We start from the raw sequence: 20918 nt of genomic DNA, 5'->3' as shown, positions 1-20918 counted from the left end.
TACTTAAACGTAATGAAAACGTTCTGTTTTTAAAACAAATTGTGACAGGCAATGAAAAGTGGATACTGTACAATAATGTACAGAGATTGTGGGGCAAGCGAAATAAACTACCACCAACCACACCAAAGGCCGATCTTCGTCCAAAGAAGGTGACGTTGTGTATATGGTGGGATTGCAAGGGAGTCCTCTATTATGAGCTCCTTCCAGAAAACCAAACGATTCATTCCAACAAGTACTGCTCCCAGTTAGACCAACTGTGTCCAGGTGGTCAACAAAAAGTGTCCAGAATTAGTAAACAGAAAACACATGATCCTCCATGAGGATAACGCAAGACCGCATGTTTCCTTGATGACCAGGCAAAAACTGTTACACCTTGGCTGTTTAGTTCTGATTCATCCACTGTATTAGCCAGACATTGCACCTTCGGATTTCCATTTATTTTGGTCTTTCCAAAATTCTCTTAATGGACAAAATTTCCATTCCCTGGAGGACTGTAAAAGGCACCTGGGACAGTTCTTTGCTCAAAAAGATAAAAAGTTTTGGGAAGATGGAATCAGGAAGTTGCCTGGAAAATGGCAGAAGGTAGTGGAAAAAAATGGTGAATACATTGTTCAATAAAGTTCTTGGTGAAAATGAAAAATGTATCTTTTATTTTTACTTTAAAACCAAAGGAACTTTTTGGCCAACCCAATACCTTGCTTGTAGCATGAATGCCAGGTCGGGCATCCCTGCCTTTCTGGTCCTCAGATATGCCTGAAGAGAGGAAGTAGTGGCTAGCCCTGTAGTCACCATAGGACTTGAGTCAAGCCCTATGGGCCCACTCCTCATACTCACCATTGCTAAGTCCAGGATCAGGCCATCTATGAGCCAACCCCTGCAGCTGTGACTAAATGGGAATCAAATGGTCAGAGCTGCCTGAGGTCTAAGGATGCAGTCCCTATTCTCTGTGCCAAGAAAAATAATAGTTGGGCCCATCTACTCACTCGTTTACTCACTTGTATTTGGTTGCCTGAGTCCCCACGGTGACAGAGAATCCTAGAATCCCAGATGTATTCCTACAGGTAGGGTAGACATGGTACCTACAGCCAGAATGAAAAGTCCTATGAGCTCAGACAGTCACCTAGGCCCTGTCCTCAGAGGCACTAGAGAGGAGTGGGAAGGGTTTCTGCTCATCCCTACTGGACCTGAAGGTCCTGGAAGAGGATCCATAAATGTGTACATGTATTTTACTCTCAGGTTAGAGTATCCAACCCTCTACTGAACTGTGGACCACAGGCTAGCTTTTTCTCTTGCTAATCTTGAAGCTTGACCAAACTGAGAGCCTGATCACAGTCCAAGATGCAAATTCCAGAAGTTTTGACCAGTAGGTACGACTCTAAGGCATGAAAGGACCAAAGAGCTCTGAGAGATTGCTCAGTCAGGATATTTGATAAACTTAAGCCTGCAAAGTAAGCCCCAGGTCTTATCTGAGCTCAATTTTCTTGCCAGCAGACTTACCCAAGGGTCTGCTTGGTTCGAAGGAAGTCAAAACAAGGCTCTTCCATGTGCATCTGTAATTCAACATACCATCAGCTCAACTCCTCCCAGCAGAGAAACTTCCATTTCTTCCCCCAAAAGTGTTACACATGACCCCAGAGTCCAGCCTCCCTCCTAAATCGCCCAGGCCCCCTGTCCATATTCATACTGGGTGAGAAACACTAAATAACCATCTCACCTACCAGTCACAGATCTCTGACCACTCCCAAGTCCCTAGCCCTCAGGGAGAAAGGCCAGAAAGCCAGTCCTCACAGTGGGTCAGGGGCTCATGAACATCGTGACTCTCCTTTATGCAACTTACCACAAGCAGCTCCATAAGAGTGTATTCTTTCAGGCTCCTGGCACCTGACTGAAAGAAAAAGCTGATCTGACCAACTGAAAATCCAATGGCTTACAGGGCTTTTTAATAATCCAGCTATTCTCAGCAACCATTTATTCAGATATTCAGAAGAGTACTATCCCACTCTTCTCTTCCAAGAGTTCATCATACCCTCTTATTGCTATACTTTCTGCCTTCCCACAAAACAGGAGATCTGTGAGGACAGAAATCGTGCTTGATGATTTGTATTCCCAGCCCTAGCACAGAACTGCAGGTAGACGTGGAGGTGAGTCGAATAATCCCTGACCTGCCTGCCAGCTCCTGCCCAAAGAACCCAGAGGACACAACCTAAAATCAAGTACTTGCAGTTCAAGGTCCTAAGGAGGAGAGCAGGAAATGTCTGGGTAACTGGACCTATTCCTCAGATGGAGAGGATATGAATAGGAGCTTCTGCAGCCACACACACGGACCCAAAACTAGTTGATAAGAAAAATGCATAAGAGGCAGATACCACACTTGGAGACCACATCCTGGCTATCCTGGAGACTGGCAAAACAACAGGATGAAAGAGGGCAGGAGGCCAACGAGCAAGTGTTGCCAGTGCATCCCAGTCAGACTCTTGCAGGCTCCTCTGATACAGACTCATTACTATTCCTTCCTGCTTCACCTGAGGAAGCTGAAGCCTCTGTGCCCTGCAAGCCCTGTTTATCAGCAACAAGATTTCCTGTATGCCTCTGAAAGGATTGCAACAAAACTATTCAAAACCTTGTATCAACTTCCTGTTCAAAATGCTCTCTGTGAGGAGGGAAGTGGTTTCCCCAAGGGAAGCAGTTTGTATTAGAAGCTAGTGCTAAGAGGTGATCCATGGAAAGCACCTCAACAGACTCCGTCTTACAATACAAAATCCTGCCTGAAACTGGAGAAATACTACCCTCTCTGGGTTAAGCACCAGAAATGTAGACAGGGCTAAGCAGGGCCAGGTCATACCATATATGAAGTTTGGGACCTGGTAGTCATTGCAGCTTCAAATAAGCTGAGAACCTGGAAAAAAAAAACCGGGTAGCTACAGCCAGAGGAAGACAGGCTCTACAGACAAGCTGGGCCTCTAGGGAAAGATTCAGGCCCAGGGCCAGAAACACAGGAAAAGGACAAAGTGATGGTGAAGCCATGCAGCCCTGCCCAAAGTTCAGGCCAGGAATCTTCACAAGGCCAGACAGAGAAGTGACTTCCTCATGTAGACAATCCAGGACCATAGCAGCAGCTATAGGAGCCCCAGAGTTTGGGAAGTCTGAGATCAGTCTAGATAGACACAGGTCCCCATAGTCCTAGAAGTGAGTATGACTAACCACAAGCTAAAACAGTCTATGAGCCAATTGAGAGAGTTGCAGAGCTCTTCCTTATTTTAAGCACCATCCCATCTCTCCAGAATTATGTGGAAAAAATACAGGATTTGAGGACAGAAGGTATAAATTCGAGCCCCAGCTGGTATGACCTCAGGTAAATGAAGGACCTCAGATCCATCATCCATAAAACAGGTGATAAATCCTATCTCTCAGGTGCTTTGAAACCTTTAATTATGACTCTGGTATTCATTCTGTTTACTGTGTATTGGTTGACTGGCTATGTTTATTTTTGTCACATTTTTAAAACTGTCCTTTTAACAAATGTCCTCCTGCTCCTTGGAGTTCTGACATGGGAACATGTAGGAATTTCCAGCCATACTTCAGTCTCTGTCCCTCTGGACTAGTGGTTGGGTGATTAATAGAAGCACTGTGATTGAAAAAGGATCCATTTCACTGACAGGAACAATTTTTAAATGTAGTTGCTTCAAGAGTACAAATGACCCCAAGCATATAACCACAGAATAACTGCAAAAGGTCCTTGAAGAGCATAGGCTCACTTCTCCCAGATACTTTGGACCTTCCCCCAGGCTTTAGTGTCCTAAAGATACTTAGCCATGAGGACAGCTGTGTGCAAAGGGGCCACTGACCTGGTAGTATACAGTAACTTCAGAGTTGGCATCACCCTTGTTCAGAGCTCTCACTTTGCATAGGTGGTGGCCACTGGGCAGCTCTACCACCTGGAACTGCACAGGCATCTCCTGCTCCAGAGGCATGAAGTTCAACTTGCTGCAAAACAATCAGTGTGGGTTACTGAGGCCGTGCCTTTATCCTCTTACCTGCACCCCCAAACTGTGAAAAGGTCAGGCCTTCCACAGTCCCATCTGAATTGCTTTGTTTATATAACTAGCCTCAAAAAACCTACTACGAGAAGCATCTCCATTGTGGATTAAGTAATAACTGAGTTTTGGTCTCAAGGCCCTCATGCTATTAAGAACACATAACTCCCAAAGAGAAAACTCAAACCAATACTCACTCAACAACATATTTCAGGAAATCCATAGATTCCTAGGAGGCAAAAGAGAAGAAAATAACTATATTAGGCTCTCCTGACATTAATTTCACCCAGAACCAACTAATACCAATATTCTAACTGCTTGGGAAGCCCTGGAATGCATTAGGAAAGCAGATATCTATTATCCTAAATGCTGGTCATTCATTCACTGGGCTTATCATTCACTGATTCAATACTGATTATGTTTGTTGAATACTAAGGCTCTCAACTGAAGTGGCTCTTTTTCTGTTCTCCCTTGGTGCGTTTACCTGTTTACCTGTTTACCTGTCCACTGTGAAACTTTCCCCACTGAATCAAACTTAATTGTTCAGTTTACCCCACTAGGCTGTGTTTTAGAAACCTGGATCTATTAATACAGAGCCTGGCATAGAGTGAGTGACAGAATAATACTTAATACTAAGTGAATGATGTATCCCCTCCCCCTCTTAAGACTTGTTTTCTAACCTGTGAGGGATAAGTGGAGAGGTAAGCTTATCTCTAAAGTGGTTTCTGCCTGGGGCACTTCATGGTACTAAGTCCTCTGAACCAAAAGGACCCCTACACGGTACTCCCACTGTGCTCAGAGAAGCAGGCAGCTATTCCTGCTCTTCTCCGTTTTTAAACTTTCTGTTGGCATGACAGAAACCAGGGCTGGTTTGGGGGTTGGGGGATAAAGACAGAGAAGTAGGGAGGATAGCAGCCAATCTCGAGAGTGGCCATTTATATATTCCATTAAAGGGCCAGTCCTGAGAAACTGGGAGGCCATGGAGGAAGAGGTCAAGAGCCAAACAGTTCAGGGACTGTCCGAACAAGCACTCCTGGCTGGAAGAGGCCTCAGTTAGTTACATGGTCCCACAGACACATCCAATTCAATATGGATCAAAACCAACTCCCCATATGGCCCCAAACCTACACTGTTCCTACTCCTCTACCAACCCACTGGTTCCAGTAAGAAATCTGGGCATCATCCTAGAGCCCTCCCTTCTCCCTCACCCCCACAGCCAATCAGTCACTGCCTCTGATCATCCTCTGCCTCATTATTTCTTAAGCATTTCTTTTTCATTTATTTTGCCTAACCTCAGGCTTCATCATTTTCACCTCAACTTTTTTATTATGGTAAAAATACATAAGTTTACTATCTTGACCTTTTTTAAGTGTAAAGTTCTGTAGTGTTAAGTATATTCACATTGTTGTGAAATGGAACTCCAGACTTTTCATCTCGCAACACTGAAACTCAATACCCATGGAAACAATGACTCCCCTTCTTTCCCTCCACAACCCCTGGTAACCACTATTCTACCTCCTGTTACTGTCACTACTCTAGAGATCTCATATAAGTGGAATCATACTTCATGTCAACTTTTATAACAGTTTCATAACTGGTCTCTCTGGATCTTTCTTAATGACAAATCCTCTTTTAAATTCTTCAGTGGTTCTCCATTTACTATAAGATAAAGCCCAAGCTCCGTAGCTTGACATACAAGTTTGACACACAAGTTCTGCCTAAGTATATGTGAATATATATATATATATATGTATATATATATATATATATATACACATACACACACACACACACACACACATCCCTCACCACTCCCCAGCTCCCACTTTAATTTCTAAATTAAACTGTTTGTAGTTTCCACAGTCTTCAACAAATGTAACCAATACCATATATTTACCAAACCCATTTAACTCAAAGTCCTGTCCAATAGCAGCAGTCTCCTTCATAAGAAAGTCTTGCTTAGCATCGGAGAGGCCAGGTTCCCTTCTAAACAGACTGTGACAATGCTGGCCTGCCAGACTACAGAGCTTCCCCTTTAGGGAAGAACTAATGCAATTCCAGAGCCCAGAATGGCATTCAAACCTGGCCAGCAGCAACAGAGCACCTCACACTCACTGTGCTTGTGACATTTCCTTGTACCAGGCCCTCAACAAAGAGCTGGGATTTTAACTCTCTGACGAAGCTCAGCAGAGACTCAAGGGAAAGGCCATCCATCAAAGCCCGATACTTGTCAATCATAGACCAACGGGCATATTCCAGGATTAAAAGCCGAACGTCTCTGTACAGAGAGCAGAAAAAAAAAGTTTTATTGTAAGAAATGAATCTTAAGGGTAAAGAAGGATTTGATTAAGTTTCTACAGATGATGTGTTCTAAAGAGACGCAATTTCTATCACAACTTAAGATAGGGAAACAATGTCGTAATCACCAAAAAGCATTTAAAACTGCATATACAAACTATTACATAGATTATTAGCTCATTGGTACAACTCACTTATCTGTTTCAATTGCAAAATAAATTATTTCACATAAGCTGCCAGATGAGCCACACACCAATTTAATATTACTATTTTGATTTGAAATCTCACTAGCATTTATTAATTACTGGAGGTGATCATCATGGATATCTATTACTACAATGACAATACAGCATAAGTGGCTCCAGGCCAGAATCAGACTAACCCCTTCCCACACACAGTAAGCTGTTTGAACATGGCAAGTTACCTAACATTTGTGACTCGATTTCTTCATTTGTAAAACAAGGGAAATAATAATGGCTACCATTACAGAATTTTGGTGAGAATTAAATAAATAAGTGCACTTAAAAGTTCTTAGGTCTATAAAAAAAAAAGTTCTTAGGTCTAACACATAACAAATCTTCAATAAACAGGTGTTATTATTACTCTACCACATTTTAATAAAGTAGTATTCAGAAGTTATGGGATACACAGGCTATTTTTCATTATATCAATAGTTCCAGACAACTCCTTTCCAATTTATATTTGGTTATGAGCTTTTGTAACTTTTTGTGATCAGATTATTAGTTATTACATGTCTCTAATTCTTAACTGCTCCCTCCCCTGCTTTCGAATTTTGGACATTTATGGGCTCATTATAACTATGTCAAAAGCAGGGCCTCTATATAAAGTTGTGCTCTTCGTTTTCCATTTATAGATGCCCAGCAAGCAGATCAAGTAGGGGCTTGCAATCCTTGTGCACAAAGGGCTGTATCTGCTCAGAGGGAACTTTTTTCCCCTTCCACAAAGGCTCTACCTGCTGATAGAGGTTACCCCAAGGGTGTACTTTTTTCTGATTCACACAAAGGTAAAGAACAGGCTCTGATGAAAAGGCCCAGGAGGGTTGCCTATTAGCAGAGGGTTTAAGCATTAGTACACAGACTGTCAAGTTTTTTTGCTCTCTTCTGGAACCCTGGATGAATTCTTGGATAGTTGCATTTGTCAGATAAGTGATGTGTTAGACAATTTAACTCAGCTACTTAACATAACATCCAACACACTAAAATCACCATATAATCACCAGTAAGCAATTTTGAGCCACAACAAAGTCAGCATTTTTTGAACTGTTATTTACTTACAAACTTTGGAAAAAGCACCCTTTTTACCTTTAGCCTCTAATTAAGTATAGTAGGCTGCTTGCAGTCCTACTGACAGATAGCTACTTACACTGGGTTTAGAAATCCTATAACTCTGTGGGCTGTTTTCCTAAAACACAGCACATTTCTATCACATCTGAATTAGCACTGAAACTACAGCCTCATCCCCCACACTTAATTTCCAGGAAGGCAAATACTTTCAGGCCTTCAAAATATAAGCTGATCCCATCCATGTATACCCACTTGGCCAGAGTCTCAGGCTTGATGAGGATGTTAAAGTAGGTCTTCTTCAACTGCTCAGTTATCATTGTAAAGACAGCTGGTGTGGAATTGAACTCCGCTAAGTAGTCAATAATAAGCTGAAACAGCAGCTAAGAAGAAAAGAAAGAAGCACCTTAAGTGGAGAAGCATGGCAATCCACTAATGTTTAGGGGGAAAATGTTTCCCACTGGCTTTTACCAGGGGCCCAGTATGGTAACAGGCATTGCGCAGGACATAAGAGAAATACTAATGACTCAAAGAATCTTTAGGAGCTAAAATTCTCAATAACTGTCAAATTTGGAGCAATGAATTTTCTTTTTATTTTTTATAATTTTTATGGGTATTTTAAAACATTTTTCCTTCCAACTAAACTTAAAAATAATTTTATCCAGCATGTCCACTGCCCCTAAATGTGATTTTAATTGGGAGAATGTAATTTTGGAAATAATGACTTTATATCAACCTGTTCTATCCAGAAATATGACGAGTCTCTCCCTTATTTAAAGTCTTTTTTATATGCTTCAAAAAGATTTAGTTTTCTTTAGATAGGTTCTGTACTTTTCTCTAAAATAATGTTGAGTAATAGATGTGATCATGGGTATCCTTGGCTTGTTCCCAACTTTAGTGTTCAGCATTTCATCAGTTAGTGGAACATTTGCTGTTAGTCTTTTAATTAAGGTTTTGATTTTGGTTAAGTAACTTCCCTCCATTACCACTTATTAGGAATGACCACTCAAATTTATCAAATGATTTTTTGGGCATTTATCACTATATTCACATAGTGTTCCTCAACTGACTTGTGTTATAATGATTTATGTTCATCAACTTCCTAATACTGAACAACCAACCTTTGCATTCCTGGCACTTGGTCATGGTGAATTATTCTTTTTGTTCTATTGTTGAATTTAATTTTCAAGTTTTTAGAATGTTTGACTCTGTATTTCATAGGTGAAACTGATCGCCAGTTTAACGTACATATTTATAGTCTATATCAAGTTTTAATGTTAAGGCTAGGTAAGCTTCATAAAATTAAGAACCTCAAATAGTTTTCTATGGTTTGTATTTTTAAAAAGCTCTCCAGGTAATTCCAAAACTTTAACATGTTTGGATTTTAAGCTAAATTATATTTAGGCTTTTGAAGGTTAGTAAAATATTCCATGGTGTCTCCTCCTAAGACCAATCTTTGTTCCCCGTGGAGACTGACAGGGATGAGGGTATAAAGGAGAGAACTATCTAAGATATGGAGGCTATATCACCTCTTAGCACAGGTCTAATTTCTGCCAGGTCCTCTCCTCCAGATTTTTTCTTGTATGAGTGCAGTTCCCCAAACTTTAATATATGTTCTACCCAAGAAACCAAGATATAAAATTTGTTGTTGGGTACATTATGTTATTTTACCTGGTACTTGATGATCTAATCCTTTAGCTAGCATCCCATATTATTTCTTCCTTTACTGATGAAGTAGTTTTTGACAAAGTCACACTGAAACATATTCTTTACCAAAAGATAAATCACTGACAAGATATAAACTCTGTTTCTAAAGAGTCAGAAACTTAGAAGGAAAACAAGACACACACACTTGAAACAATGGAAAAGAGTGCAAGAAGAGGAAGAAACAACACAAACATCTGAGTTCTACTCTATGTCAGGCAATGTGTCAGGTGCTTTAAATTTGTCCTTGCTGTATGGCATGAAATTATGCTCAAACCAGTCCTTAACACCAGTGTTGGCTGCAGAGAAACTGACAGCAAAGGGAAGTGAAATCAAGCCTGAAGCACAGGCTGTGTTGTATCCATTACTAATGCATACAACACTGATTAATGTAATTAATTAATTAATATATGTTGGTCTTGTGCGCCCAAAGTTAGAATACCTGTCATCAGCCAAAAAAACACAATAATTCATATTAATAAACATTTCTTTCTATGTACCGCACCTCATGCACAAGCCTCTATGCTTGGTGCTATAGGCACAACAAACATAATATTTTAAAGCTGCCTGTGAGGAAATTAGAGCACTGTACTTACAGGTAGTTTGTGGTTGAATCCTTTCACTCGAATAATTAAACCATGTTCTCCAGCTACCAGCTTATACTCCAGCTGTGCCACATCTGCTTCATAAGCTGGTTCCGCAAGGTTATGCGTAAGGATATTGACAAAGATATCAAAGAGGACCACACTAAGAGTATAAAATGCAAATAGCATCATTAATTGGCAAGAAATAGACAAATGGATTTGCTTTGACTTAGAGTAAGAAACTTCACTTTTATAAAGATGTTAATTCACTACTCCAGAATGTAAAACCATATATACTAATTGAGTTCAAAGGTAAATACAGCATACCCAGGACTCAGTTTCACAGGGGCATTACAGAACTCCCACCTTCAGCAATGCTTCCCTATCTTTTTCATGTCGCACACACAGAGAAAATGTAATACTGGGTTGGCCAAAAGGTTCGTTCAGTTTTTTCCGTAAGATGGCTCTAGTAGTACTTAGTTGTCTTTAACTTCATTTGAAACAATTTTGTTAGATTGTATGTTACAGCTGTTATATCAGCGTGTATTTAAAAAAAGACATCAAAAATTGGTGAATTTGTGTGTAGCCATTTTAATATTGAAGATGGAAGAAAAAACAACATTTTTGGCATATTATGCTTTATTATTTCAAGAAAGGTAAAAACACAAGTGAAACTCAAAAAAAAAATTTGTATAGTGTATGGACAAGGTGCTGTGACTGATCGGACATGTCAAAAGTGGTTTGCAAAGTTTTGTGTTGGAGATTTCTCACTGGACGATGCTCCACGGTCAGGTAGACCAGTTGAAGTTGATAGCGATCAAATCGAGACATTAACTGAGAACAATCAACGTTATACCATGCAGAAGATAGCCGACATACTCAAAATATCCAAATCAGGCAGTGAAAATCATTTGCACCAGCTTGGTTGGTTAATCACTTTGATGTTTGGTTTCCACATAAGTTAAGCGAAAAAAACCTTCTTGATCATATTTCCACATGCGATTCTTTACTTAAACATAATCAAAACGTTCTGTTTTTGTTTTTGTTTTTTTTTGCGGTACGCGTGCTTCTGACTGTTGTGGCCTCTCCTGTTGCGGAGCACAGGCTCCGGACGCACAGGCTCAGCGACCATGGCTCACGGGCCCAGCCGCTCCGCGGCACGTGGGATCTTCCCAGACCGGGACACAAACCCGTGTCCCCTGCATCGGCAGGCAGACTCTCAACCGCTGCGCCACCAGGGAAGCCCAAATGTTCTGTTTTTAAAACAAATTGTGACAGGCAATGAAAAGTGGATACTGTACAATAATGTGGAACAGAAGAGCCCGTGGGGCAAGTGAAATGAACCACCACCAACCACACCGAAGGCCGGTCTTCATCCAAAGAAGGTGATGTTGTGTATGTGGTGGGATTGCAAGGGAGTCCTCTATTATGAGCTCCTTCCAGAAAACCAAACGATTCATTTCAACAAGTACTGCTCCCAATTAGACAAACCGAAAGCAGCACTCAACAAAAAGTGTCCAGAGAGACTTCCGGGAAGATGGCAGAAGAGTAAGACGCGGAGATCACCTTCCTCTCCACAGATACACCAGAAATACATCTACGCGTGGAACAACTCCTACAGAACACCTACTGAACGCTGGCAGAAGACCTCAGACCTCCCAAAAGGCAAGGAACCCCCCACGTACCTGGTTAGGGCAAAAGAAAAAACTAAACAGAGACAAAAGGATAGGGACGGGTCCTGCACCAGCGGGAGAGAGCTGTGAAGGAGGAAAAGTGTCCACACACTAGGAAGCCCCTTCGCGGGTGGAGACTTCGGGAGGCGGAGTGGGGGAGCTTGGGAGCCGCGGAGGAGAGCACAGCAACAGGGGTGCGGAGGGCAAAGCGGACAGATTCCAGCGCAGAGGATCGGGCCGACCGGCACTCACCAGCCGAGAGGCTTGTCTGCTCGCCCGCCGGGGCGGGCGGGACTGGGAGCTGAGGCTCCGGCTTTTGTCGGAGCGCCGGGAGAGGACTGAGGTTGGCGGCGTGAACACAGCCTGCAGGGCGTTGGTGCGCCGCGGCTGGCCGGGAGAGAGTCCGGGGAGGGGTCTGGACCTGCCGAAGAGGCAAGAGACTTTTACGTCCCTCTTTGTTTCCTGGTGCACGAGGAGAGGGGATTAAGAACGCTGCTTGAGAGAGCTCCAGGGACGGGTGCGAGCCGCGGCTAAGAGTGCGGAGCCCAGAGACGGACATGGGACGCTAAGGCCGCTGCTGCCGCCGCCAGGAGGCCTGTGTGCGAACACAGGTCACTAGCCACACGCCCTTCCGGGGAGCCTGTGCAGCCCGCCACTGCCAGGGTCCCGGGATCCAGGGACGGCTGCCCGGGAGCGCACGGCGCGCCTCAGGCTGCAGCGTCACGCCGGCCTCTGCCGCTGCAGGCCCGCCCCGCACTCCGTGACCCTCCCTACCCCGCGGCCTGGGTGAGCCAGAGCCTCCGAATCAGCGGCTCCTTTAACCTCGTCCTGTCTGAGCAAAGAACAGACGCCCTCCGGCGACCTACACGCACAGGCGGGGCCAAATCCAAAGCTGAGCCCCTGGGAACTGTCAGAACAAAGAAGAGAAAGGGAAATCTCTCCCAGCAGCCTCAGAAGCAGCGGATTAAAGCTCCACAATCAACTTGATATACCCTGCATCTGTGGAATACCTGAATAGACAACGAATCATCCCAAATTAAGGAGCCCTGTGGATGAAAGGCTCTTGGTGCTGCAGCCAGGACTCAGTGCTGTGCCTCTGAGGTGGGAGACCAACTTCAGGACACTGGTCCACAAGAGGCCTCCCAGCTGCACATAATATCAAACAGCAAAAATCTCCGAGAGATCTCCATCTCAACGCCAGCACCCAGCTTCACTCAACGACCAGCAAGCTACAGTGCTGGACATCCTATGCCAAACAACTAGCAAGACAGGAACACAACCCCACCCATTAGCAGAGAGGCTGCCCAAAATCATAGTAAGTCTACAGACACGCCAAAACACACCACCAGACGTGGACCTGCCCACCAGAAAGACAAGATCCAGCCTCATACACCAGAACACAGGCACTAGTACCCTCCACCAGGAAGCCTACACAACCCACTGAACCAACCTTAGCCACTGGGGACAGACACAAAAAACAACAGGAACTACGAACCTTCAGCCTGCAAAAAAGGAGACCCCAAACACAGTAAGATAAGCAAAATTAAAAGACAGAAAAACACACAGCAGATGAAGGAGCAAGATAAAAACCCACCAGACCTAACAAATGAAGAGGAAATAGGCAGTCTACCTGAAAAAGAATTCAGAATAATGATGGTAAGGTTGATCCGAAATCTTGGAGATAGAATGGACAATAGAATGGACAAATTGCAAGAATCAGTTAACAAGGACCTAGAAGAACTAAAGATGAAGCAAGCAACGATGAACAACACAATAAATGAAATTAAAAGTACTCTAGATGGGATCAATAGCAGAATAACTGAGGCAGAAGAACGGATAAGTGACCTGGAAGATAAAATAGTGGAAATAACTACTGCAGAGCAGAATAAAGAAAAAAGAATGAAAAGAACTGAGGACAGTCTCAGAGACCTCTGGGACAACATTAAACGCACCAACATTCGAATTATAGGGGTTCCAGAAGAAGAAGAGAAAAAGAAAGGGACTGAGAAAATATTTGAAGAGATTATAGTTGAAAACTTCCCTAATATGGGAAAAGAAATCATTAATCAAGTCCAGGAAGCACAGAGAGTCCCATACAGGATAAATCCAAGGAGAAATACGCCAAGACACATATTAATCAAACTGTCAAAAATTAAATACAAAGAAAACATATTAAAAGCAGCAAGGGAAAAACAACAAATAACACACAAGGGAATCCCCATAAGGTTAACAGCTGATCTTTCAGCAGAAACTCTCCAAGCCAGAAGGGAGTGGCAGGACATATTGAAAGTGTTGAAGGAGAAAAACCTGCAACCAAGATTACTCTACCCAGCAAGGATCTCATTCAGATTTGATGGAGAAATTAAAACCTTTACAGACAAGCAAAAGCTGAGAGAGTTCAGCACCACCAAACCAGCTCTACAACAACTGCTAAAGGAACTTCTCTAGGCAAGAAACACAAAAGAAGGAAAGGACCTACAATAACGAACCCAAAACAATTAAGAAAATGGGAATAGGAACACACATATCGATAATTACCTTAAATGTAAATGGACTAAATGCTCCCACCAAAAGACACAGATTGGCTGAATGGATACAAAAACAAGACCCATATATTTGCTGTCTACAAGAGACCCACTTCAGACTTAGAGACACATACAGACTGAAAGTAAGGGGATGGAAAAAGGTATTTCATGCAAATGGAAACCAAAAGAAAGCTGGAGTAGCAATTCTCATATCAGACAAAATAGACTTTAAAACAAAGACTATTAGAAGAGACAAAGAAGGACACTACATAATGATCAAGGGATCGATCCAAGAGGAAGATATAACAATTGTAAATATTTATGCACCCAACATAGGTGCACCTCAATACATAAGGCAAATACTGACAACCATAAAAGGGGAAATCGACAGTAACACATTCATAGTAGGGGACTTTAACACCCCACTTTCACCAATGGACAGATCATCCAAAATGAAAATAAATAAGGAAACACAAGCTTTAAATGATACATTAAACGAGATGGAGTTAATTGATATTTATAGGACATTCCATCCAAAAACAACAGAATACACATTTTTCTCAAGTGCTCATGGAACATTCTCCAGGATAGATCATATCTTGGGTCACAAATCAAGCCTTGGTAAATTTAAGAAAATTGAAATTGTATCAAGTATCTTTTCTGACCACAACGCCATGAGACTAGATATCAATTACAGGAAAAGATCTGTAAAAAATACAAACACATGGAGGCTAAACAATACACTACTTAATAATGAAGTGATCACTGAAGAAATCAAAGAGGAAATCAAAAAATACCTAGAAACAAATGACAATGGAGACACAACGACCCAAAACATGTGGGATGCAGCAAAAGCAGTTCTAAGGGGGAAGTTTATAGCAATACAAGCCCACCTTAAGAAGCAGGAAACATCTCGAATAAACAACCTAACCTTGCACCTCAAGCAATTAGAGAACGAAGAACAAAAAAACCCCAAAGCTAGCAGAAGGAAAGAAATCATAAAAATCAGATCAGAAATAAATGAAAAAGAAATGAAGGAAACAATAGCAAAGATCAATAAAACTAAAAGCTGGTTCTTTGAGAAGATAAACAAAATAGATAAACCACTAGCCAGACTCATCAAGAAAAAAAGGGAGAAGACTCAAATCAATAGAATTAGAAATGAAAAAGGAGAGGTAACAACTGACACTGCAGAAATAAAAGAGATCATGAGAGATTACTACAAGCAACTCTATGCCAATAAAATGGACAATCTGGAAGAAATGGACAAATTCTTAGAAATGCACAACCTGCCAAGACTGAATCAGGAAGAAATAGAAAATATGAACAGACCAATCACAAGCACTGAAATTGAAACTGTGATTAAAAATCTTCCAACAAAGAAAAGCCCAGGACCAGATGGCTTCACAGGCGAATTCTATCAAACATTTAGAGAAGAGCTAACACCTATCCTTCTCAAACTCTTCCAAAATATAGCAGAGGGAGGAACACTCCCAAACTCCTTCTACGAGGCCACCATCACCTTGATACCAAAACCAGACAAGGATGTCACAAAGAAAGAAAACTACAGGCCAATATCACTGATGAACATAGATGCAAAAATCCTCAACAAAATACTAGCAAATAGAATCCAACAGCACATTAGAAGGATCATACACCATGATCAAGTGGGGTTTATTCCAGGAACGCAAGGATTCTTCAATATACGCAAATCTATCAATGTGATAAACCATATTAACAAACTGAAGGAGAAAAACCATATGATCATCTCAATAGATGCAGAGAAAGCTTTTGACAAAATTCAACACCCATTTATGATAAAAACCCTGCAGAAAGTAGGCATAGAGGGAACTTTCCTCAACATAATAAAGGCCATATATGACAAGCCCACAGCAAACATCATCCTCAATGGCGAAAAACTGAAAGCATTTCCACTAAGATCAGGAACAAGACAAGGTTGCACACTCTCACCACTCTTATTCAACATAGTTTTGGAAGTTTTAGCCACAGCAATCAGAGAAGAAAAGGAAATAAAAGGAATCCAAATCGGAAAAGAAGAAGTAAAGCTGTCACTGTTTGCAGATGACATGATCCTATACATAGAGAACCCTAAAGATGCTACCAGAAAACTACTAGAGCTAATCAATGAACTTGGTAAAGTGGCAGGATACAAAATTAATGCACAGAAATCTCTGGCATTCCTATATACTAATGATGAAAAATCTGAAAGTGAAATCAAGAAAACACTCCCATTTACCATTGCAACAAAAAGAATAAAATATCTAGGAATAAACCTACCTAAGGAGACAAAAGATCTGTATGCAGAAAATTATAAGACACTGATGAAAGAAATTAAAGATGATACAAATAGATGGAGAGATATACCATGTTCTTGGATTGGAAGAATCAACATTGTGAAAATGACTCTACTACCGAAAGCAATCTATAGATTCAATGCAATCCCTATCAAACTACCACTGGCATTTTTCACAGAACTAGAACAAAAAATTTTGCAATTTGTATGGAAACACAAAAGACCCCGAATAGCCAAAGCAATCTTGAGAACGAAAGAAGGAACTGGAGGAATCAGGCTCCCAGACTTCAGACTATACTACAAAGCTACAGTTATCAAAACGGTATGGTACTGGCACAAAAACAGAAAGATAGATCAATGGAGCAGGATAGAAAGCCCAGAGATAAACCCACGCACATATGGTCACCTTATCTTTGACAAAGGAGGCAGAAATGTACCATGGAGAAAGGACAGCCTATTCAATAAGTGGTGCTGGGAAAACTGGACAGCTACATGTAAAAGTATGAAGTTAGATCACTCCCTAACACCATACACAAAAATAAGCTTAAAATGGATTAAAGACCTAAATGTAAGGCCAGAAACTATCAAACTCTTAGAGGAAAACATAGGCAGAACACTCTATGACATACATCACAGCAAGATTCTTTCTGACCCACCTCCTAGAGTAATGGAAATAAAAACAAGAGTAAACAAATGGGACCTAATGAAACTTAAAAGCTTTTGTGCAGCAAAGGAAACCATAAAGAAGACCAAAAGACAACCCTCAGAATGGGAGAAAATATTTGCAAATGAAGCAACTGACAAAGGATTGATCTCCAAAATTTATAAGCAGCTCATGCAGCTTAATAACAAAAAAACAAACAACCCAATCAAAAAATGGGCAGAAGACCTAAATAGACATTTCTCCAAAGAAGATATACAGAGTGCCAACAAACACATGAAAGAATGCTCAACATCACTAATCATGAGAGAAATGCAAATCAAAACTACAATGAGATATCATCTCACACCAGTCAGAATGGCTATCATCAAAAAATCTAGAAACAATAAATGCTGGAGAGGGTGTGGAGAAAAGGGAACCCTCTTACACTGTTGGTGGGAATGTAAATTGATACAGCCACTGTGGAGAACAGTATGGAGGTTCCTTAAAAAGCTACAAATAGAACTACCATATGACCCAGCAATCCCACTACTGGGCATATACCCTGAGAAAACCATAATTCAAAAAGAGTCATGTACCAAAATGTTCATTGCAGCTCTATTTACAATAGCCCAGAGATGGAAACAACCTAAGTGTCCATCATCGGATGAATGGATAAAGAAGATGTGGCACATATATACAATGGAATATTACTCAGCCATAAAAAGAGACGAAATTGAGCTATTTGTAATGAGGTGGATAGACCTAGAGTCTGTCATACAGAGTGAAGTAAGTCAGAAAGAGAGAGACAAATACCGTATGCTAACACATATATATGGAATGTAAAAAAAAAATGTCATGAAAAACCTAGGGGTGAAACAGGAATAAAGACACAGACTTACTAGAGAATGGACTTGAGGCTATGGGGAGGGGGAAGTGTAAACGGTGACAAAGCGATAAAGAGGCATGGACATATATACACTACCAAACGTAAGGTAGATAGCTAGTGGGAAGCAGCCGCATAGCACAGGGAGATCAGCTCGGTGCTTTGTGACCGCCTGGAGGGGTGGGATAGGGAGGGTGGGAGGGAGGGAGACGCAAGCGGGAAGAGATATGGGAATATATGTATATATATAACTGATTCATTTTGTTGTGAAGCTGAAACTAACATACCATTGTAAAGCAATTATGCTCCAATAAAGATGTTAAAAAAAAAAATAAAAAAAAATAAAGTGTCCAGAAATAGTCAACAGAAAACACATAATCTTCCATCAGGATAACACAAGACTGCATGTTTCTTTGATGACCAGGCAAAAACTGTTACAGCTTGGCTGGGAAGTTCTGATTCATCTGCCGTATTCACCAGACGTTACACCTTCAGATTTCCATTTATTTTGGTCTTTCCAAAATTCTCTTAATGGACAAAATTTCCATTCCCTGGAAGACTGTAAAAGGCACCTGGAACAGTTCTTTGCTCAAAAAGATAAAAAGTTTTGGGAAGATGGAATTATGAAGTTGCCTGAAAAATGGCAGAAGGTAGTGGGAAAAAAATGGTGAATATAATTAAGTTTTTAGTGAACATGAAAACTGTGTCTTTTATTTTTACTTAAAAACTGAAGACACTTTTTGGCCAACCCAATATTTATACTGCACAATGGGGTAAGTGTAAAATGCATGAAAGGCAACTGGCCCAAAGGCTCTGGTTATCCCTGCGGCCTAGGTTTTCTGACTGAAAAATCAAAAAACTGAGGAAATGGAGGAGGGTAATGCATTTTTTAAACTGAATATTAATAATGTTAGTGCTGCTTGTGAGATTAAGGCTGGATTTTACAGGTTAAGTGGCAAAAGAAAGGAAGAAGTATACTAACGTTTCCTGAGCACCTCCTATGATTCAGGTACATTTTAGGCTCTCTGACCTCCCACAACCTACATAAACATGTAAGTAATTTGCTAAGAACAAAGTATAATCAGATTCCTTGGCAGGAATCTGATTATAAATACAGGAATCTGATTATAAATAATCTCTAAATACAGGTCAACAGATCCATTAGTCCTCATTACAGACTGGAAGCTGACCCAAACTCATCTCTAAGGAACTTTCTCAATCCAGTAATTCTATGACTAGCCTAAACTGTCAGCATGTTTTACAAATGGGTGCTGGAGATGGAGCAGCCACAATTCCATCTTAGTGATTAGTATTGATACAAATAATTTGTTTGGGGCACATAAAAACACATAAATGAGGAGCATAGCTCAAGTCTGACAGAGAAAAATGATAAAATGACTCAGAAATAAACAAACAAAATAGTCTTCCAATAATAAAAAAAATATTTTCCAGAAAAGAGGACAATTTCTTACTTTGCTGCAGACTTCTGTATCAAAGGTGAGATCAGATGGAAACGTATATATGCTGAAAGAAAAAAGACTCTAAATAAGAAAATATAGGCCAGAGGCCTCAAATATTTAATACATCTGCTATTTTCCCCTAATATTATGTTGTTTTAAAAATTCTGAAACAAACCACTAATTCTTAAATCCTCATTACATTTTTATCCTTAAGGGTTCTTAGAAAGTATTATTTACCATTCCAAATAGTGTCCAGAAGGTACACTTTAATCTACGGGAAGACCAGATATATAGACAGATATGCAGAGAGGCCTAAGAATACTCTTATTATCAATAGCTTTGGTCAGGAAAAATGCTTACAGAGGTATACATGTCAAGAACATTAAGGGAAAAATCCCAATGCTCACAGAAAGTTATAGCAGCGCCTTTCCAAGGAAGCTGAATAAATGTTACGAACATTTTTAGACACTCTTATAATCTGTTCAAGAAAAATTGAGTAAACACCTTCCCAGTGAACTCAAGAATCCCTCCGAACTAGTCCAATTGTGTTAAGGTTAGGGATTTGGGTTAAATGGCAGCCAAGAGCACTCAGCCTTTGATTCCAAGTTGCTTCAGTAAATTCCAATGCCATGCACAAGAACAGAAAATAAAAAAGCAACACAGTTTGGGCTACCGTGTTGAAGATAAGAGCTTTAGAGTCTGTTTAACTATATACTATGCTTCCTTTACGCTGAAAAGCAAAATAGTAGAGGGAGACAGATAGAGGATATTTCACATTTGTAATGCTGGACTCAGCTATCTATTGTATCTAAGAATAATTTCTTTCAGCTACTCTTACTTTCTTTTTAACAATAATGTTCAAAAAACACCACCTATTCCCTAGGATGGCCAAACACCTGGCTCTGCTTTCATATAACTGAAAGAAAAATATCCAAAAATAATTTCATTTTAGGCTTGAATCCTTATATACTTCCTGGAATCTATAATGTCCATAAGAATTTCTGTGATAGCACAGAATGGATCTGATAGATAAGCCTAGAAAAGGTCTTCAAGTAGAAGGGGAAGGGGAAAGAGAGGGAGGTGATAGACACAGAGGGAAAAGGTTGCTAGAAAGTGGAAAAAGATTTGTTATACTTATTTCACTATTATTAAGGAGGGAAATATTTTACCTTTGGGGATTTTGAATTTGTTGTCTTTCTTATACCATAGGCAACCTTGTGGAGTATTCACAATTTTAACAGGGTATTCGGTCTCTGGACAATCAAAAGCCTTCAACATGAAATCTGTGGCTAACAAAAGTGAAAGGTAATAAATCATTCAGTTATCTCAACAGGATTGCCACCAACCTGTTCCTGGTTTGGGAAGTGTAAGTCAGTTTTCTTTGTGGCAAACATAAGTCAAATTCAAATGCTGAAATACAATAAATTATTAGAACAATACTAAAAAGAAAGTCCTCTTGGCCTTAAACTAAATGAACTCTGAAGATGTAATTTCCCAAG

At 40.7% G+C, this 20918-nt stretch overlaps 1 protein-coding gene across 4 annotated transcripts in view; it reads right to left on the bottom strand.

Annotated features, from left to right (window-relative positions):
• NRDC (nardilysin convertase) overlaps positions 1 to 20918 on the bottom strand; it is an 85985-nt gene that overhangs the window by 3147 nt on the left and 61920 nt on the right. For all 4 annotated transcript variants that reach the window (XM_027108564.1, XM_027108567.1, XM_027108565.1 and 1 more), the window contains 10 exons: positions 20589 to 20708; positions 19432 to 19483; positions 9934 to 10084; positions 7889 to 8016; positions 6150 to 6312; positions 4232 to 4263; positions 3846 to 3984; positions 1838 to 1885; positions 1498 to 1550; positions 996 to 1079 (listed from right to left, as the gene is read on the bottom strand). In XM_027108564.1, coding sequence (XP_026964365.1) covers positions 996 to 1079; positions 1498 to 1550; positions 1838 to 1885; positions 3846 to 3984; positions 4232 to 4263; positions 6150 to 6312; positions 7889 to 8016; positions 9934 to 10084; positions 19432 to 19483; positions 20589 to 20708 — 970 coding nt within the window. The remainder of the gene's footprint in view (positions 1 to 995; positions 1080 to 1497; positions 1551 to 1837; positions 1886 to 3845; positions 3985 to 4231; positions 4264 to 6149; positions 6313 to 7888; positions 8017 to 9933; positions 10085 to 19431; positions 19484 to 20588; positions 20709 to 20918) is intronic.

Source organism: Aethalodelphis obliquidens, unplaced genomic scaffold (assembly GCF_003676395.1).
Source record: "Aethalodelphis obliquidens isolate GAN/ISIS:26980383/991018 unplaced genomic scaffold, ASM367639v1 scaffold9, whole genome shotgun sequence".
NCBI classification, from domain to species: domain Eukaryota; kingdom Metazoa; phylum Chordata; class Mammalia; order Artiodactyla; family Delphinidae; genus Aethalodelphis; species Aethalodelphis obliquidens.
The sequence above is the reverse complement of the archived record's forward strand: the minus strand, read 5'-3'. Positions and strand labels throughout refer to the sequence as shown.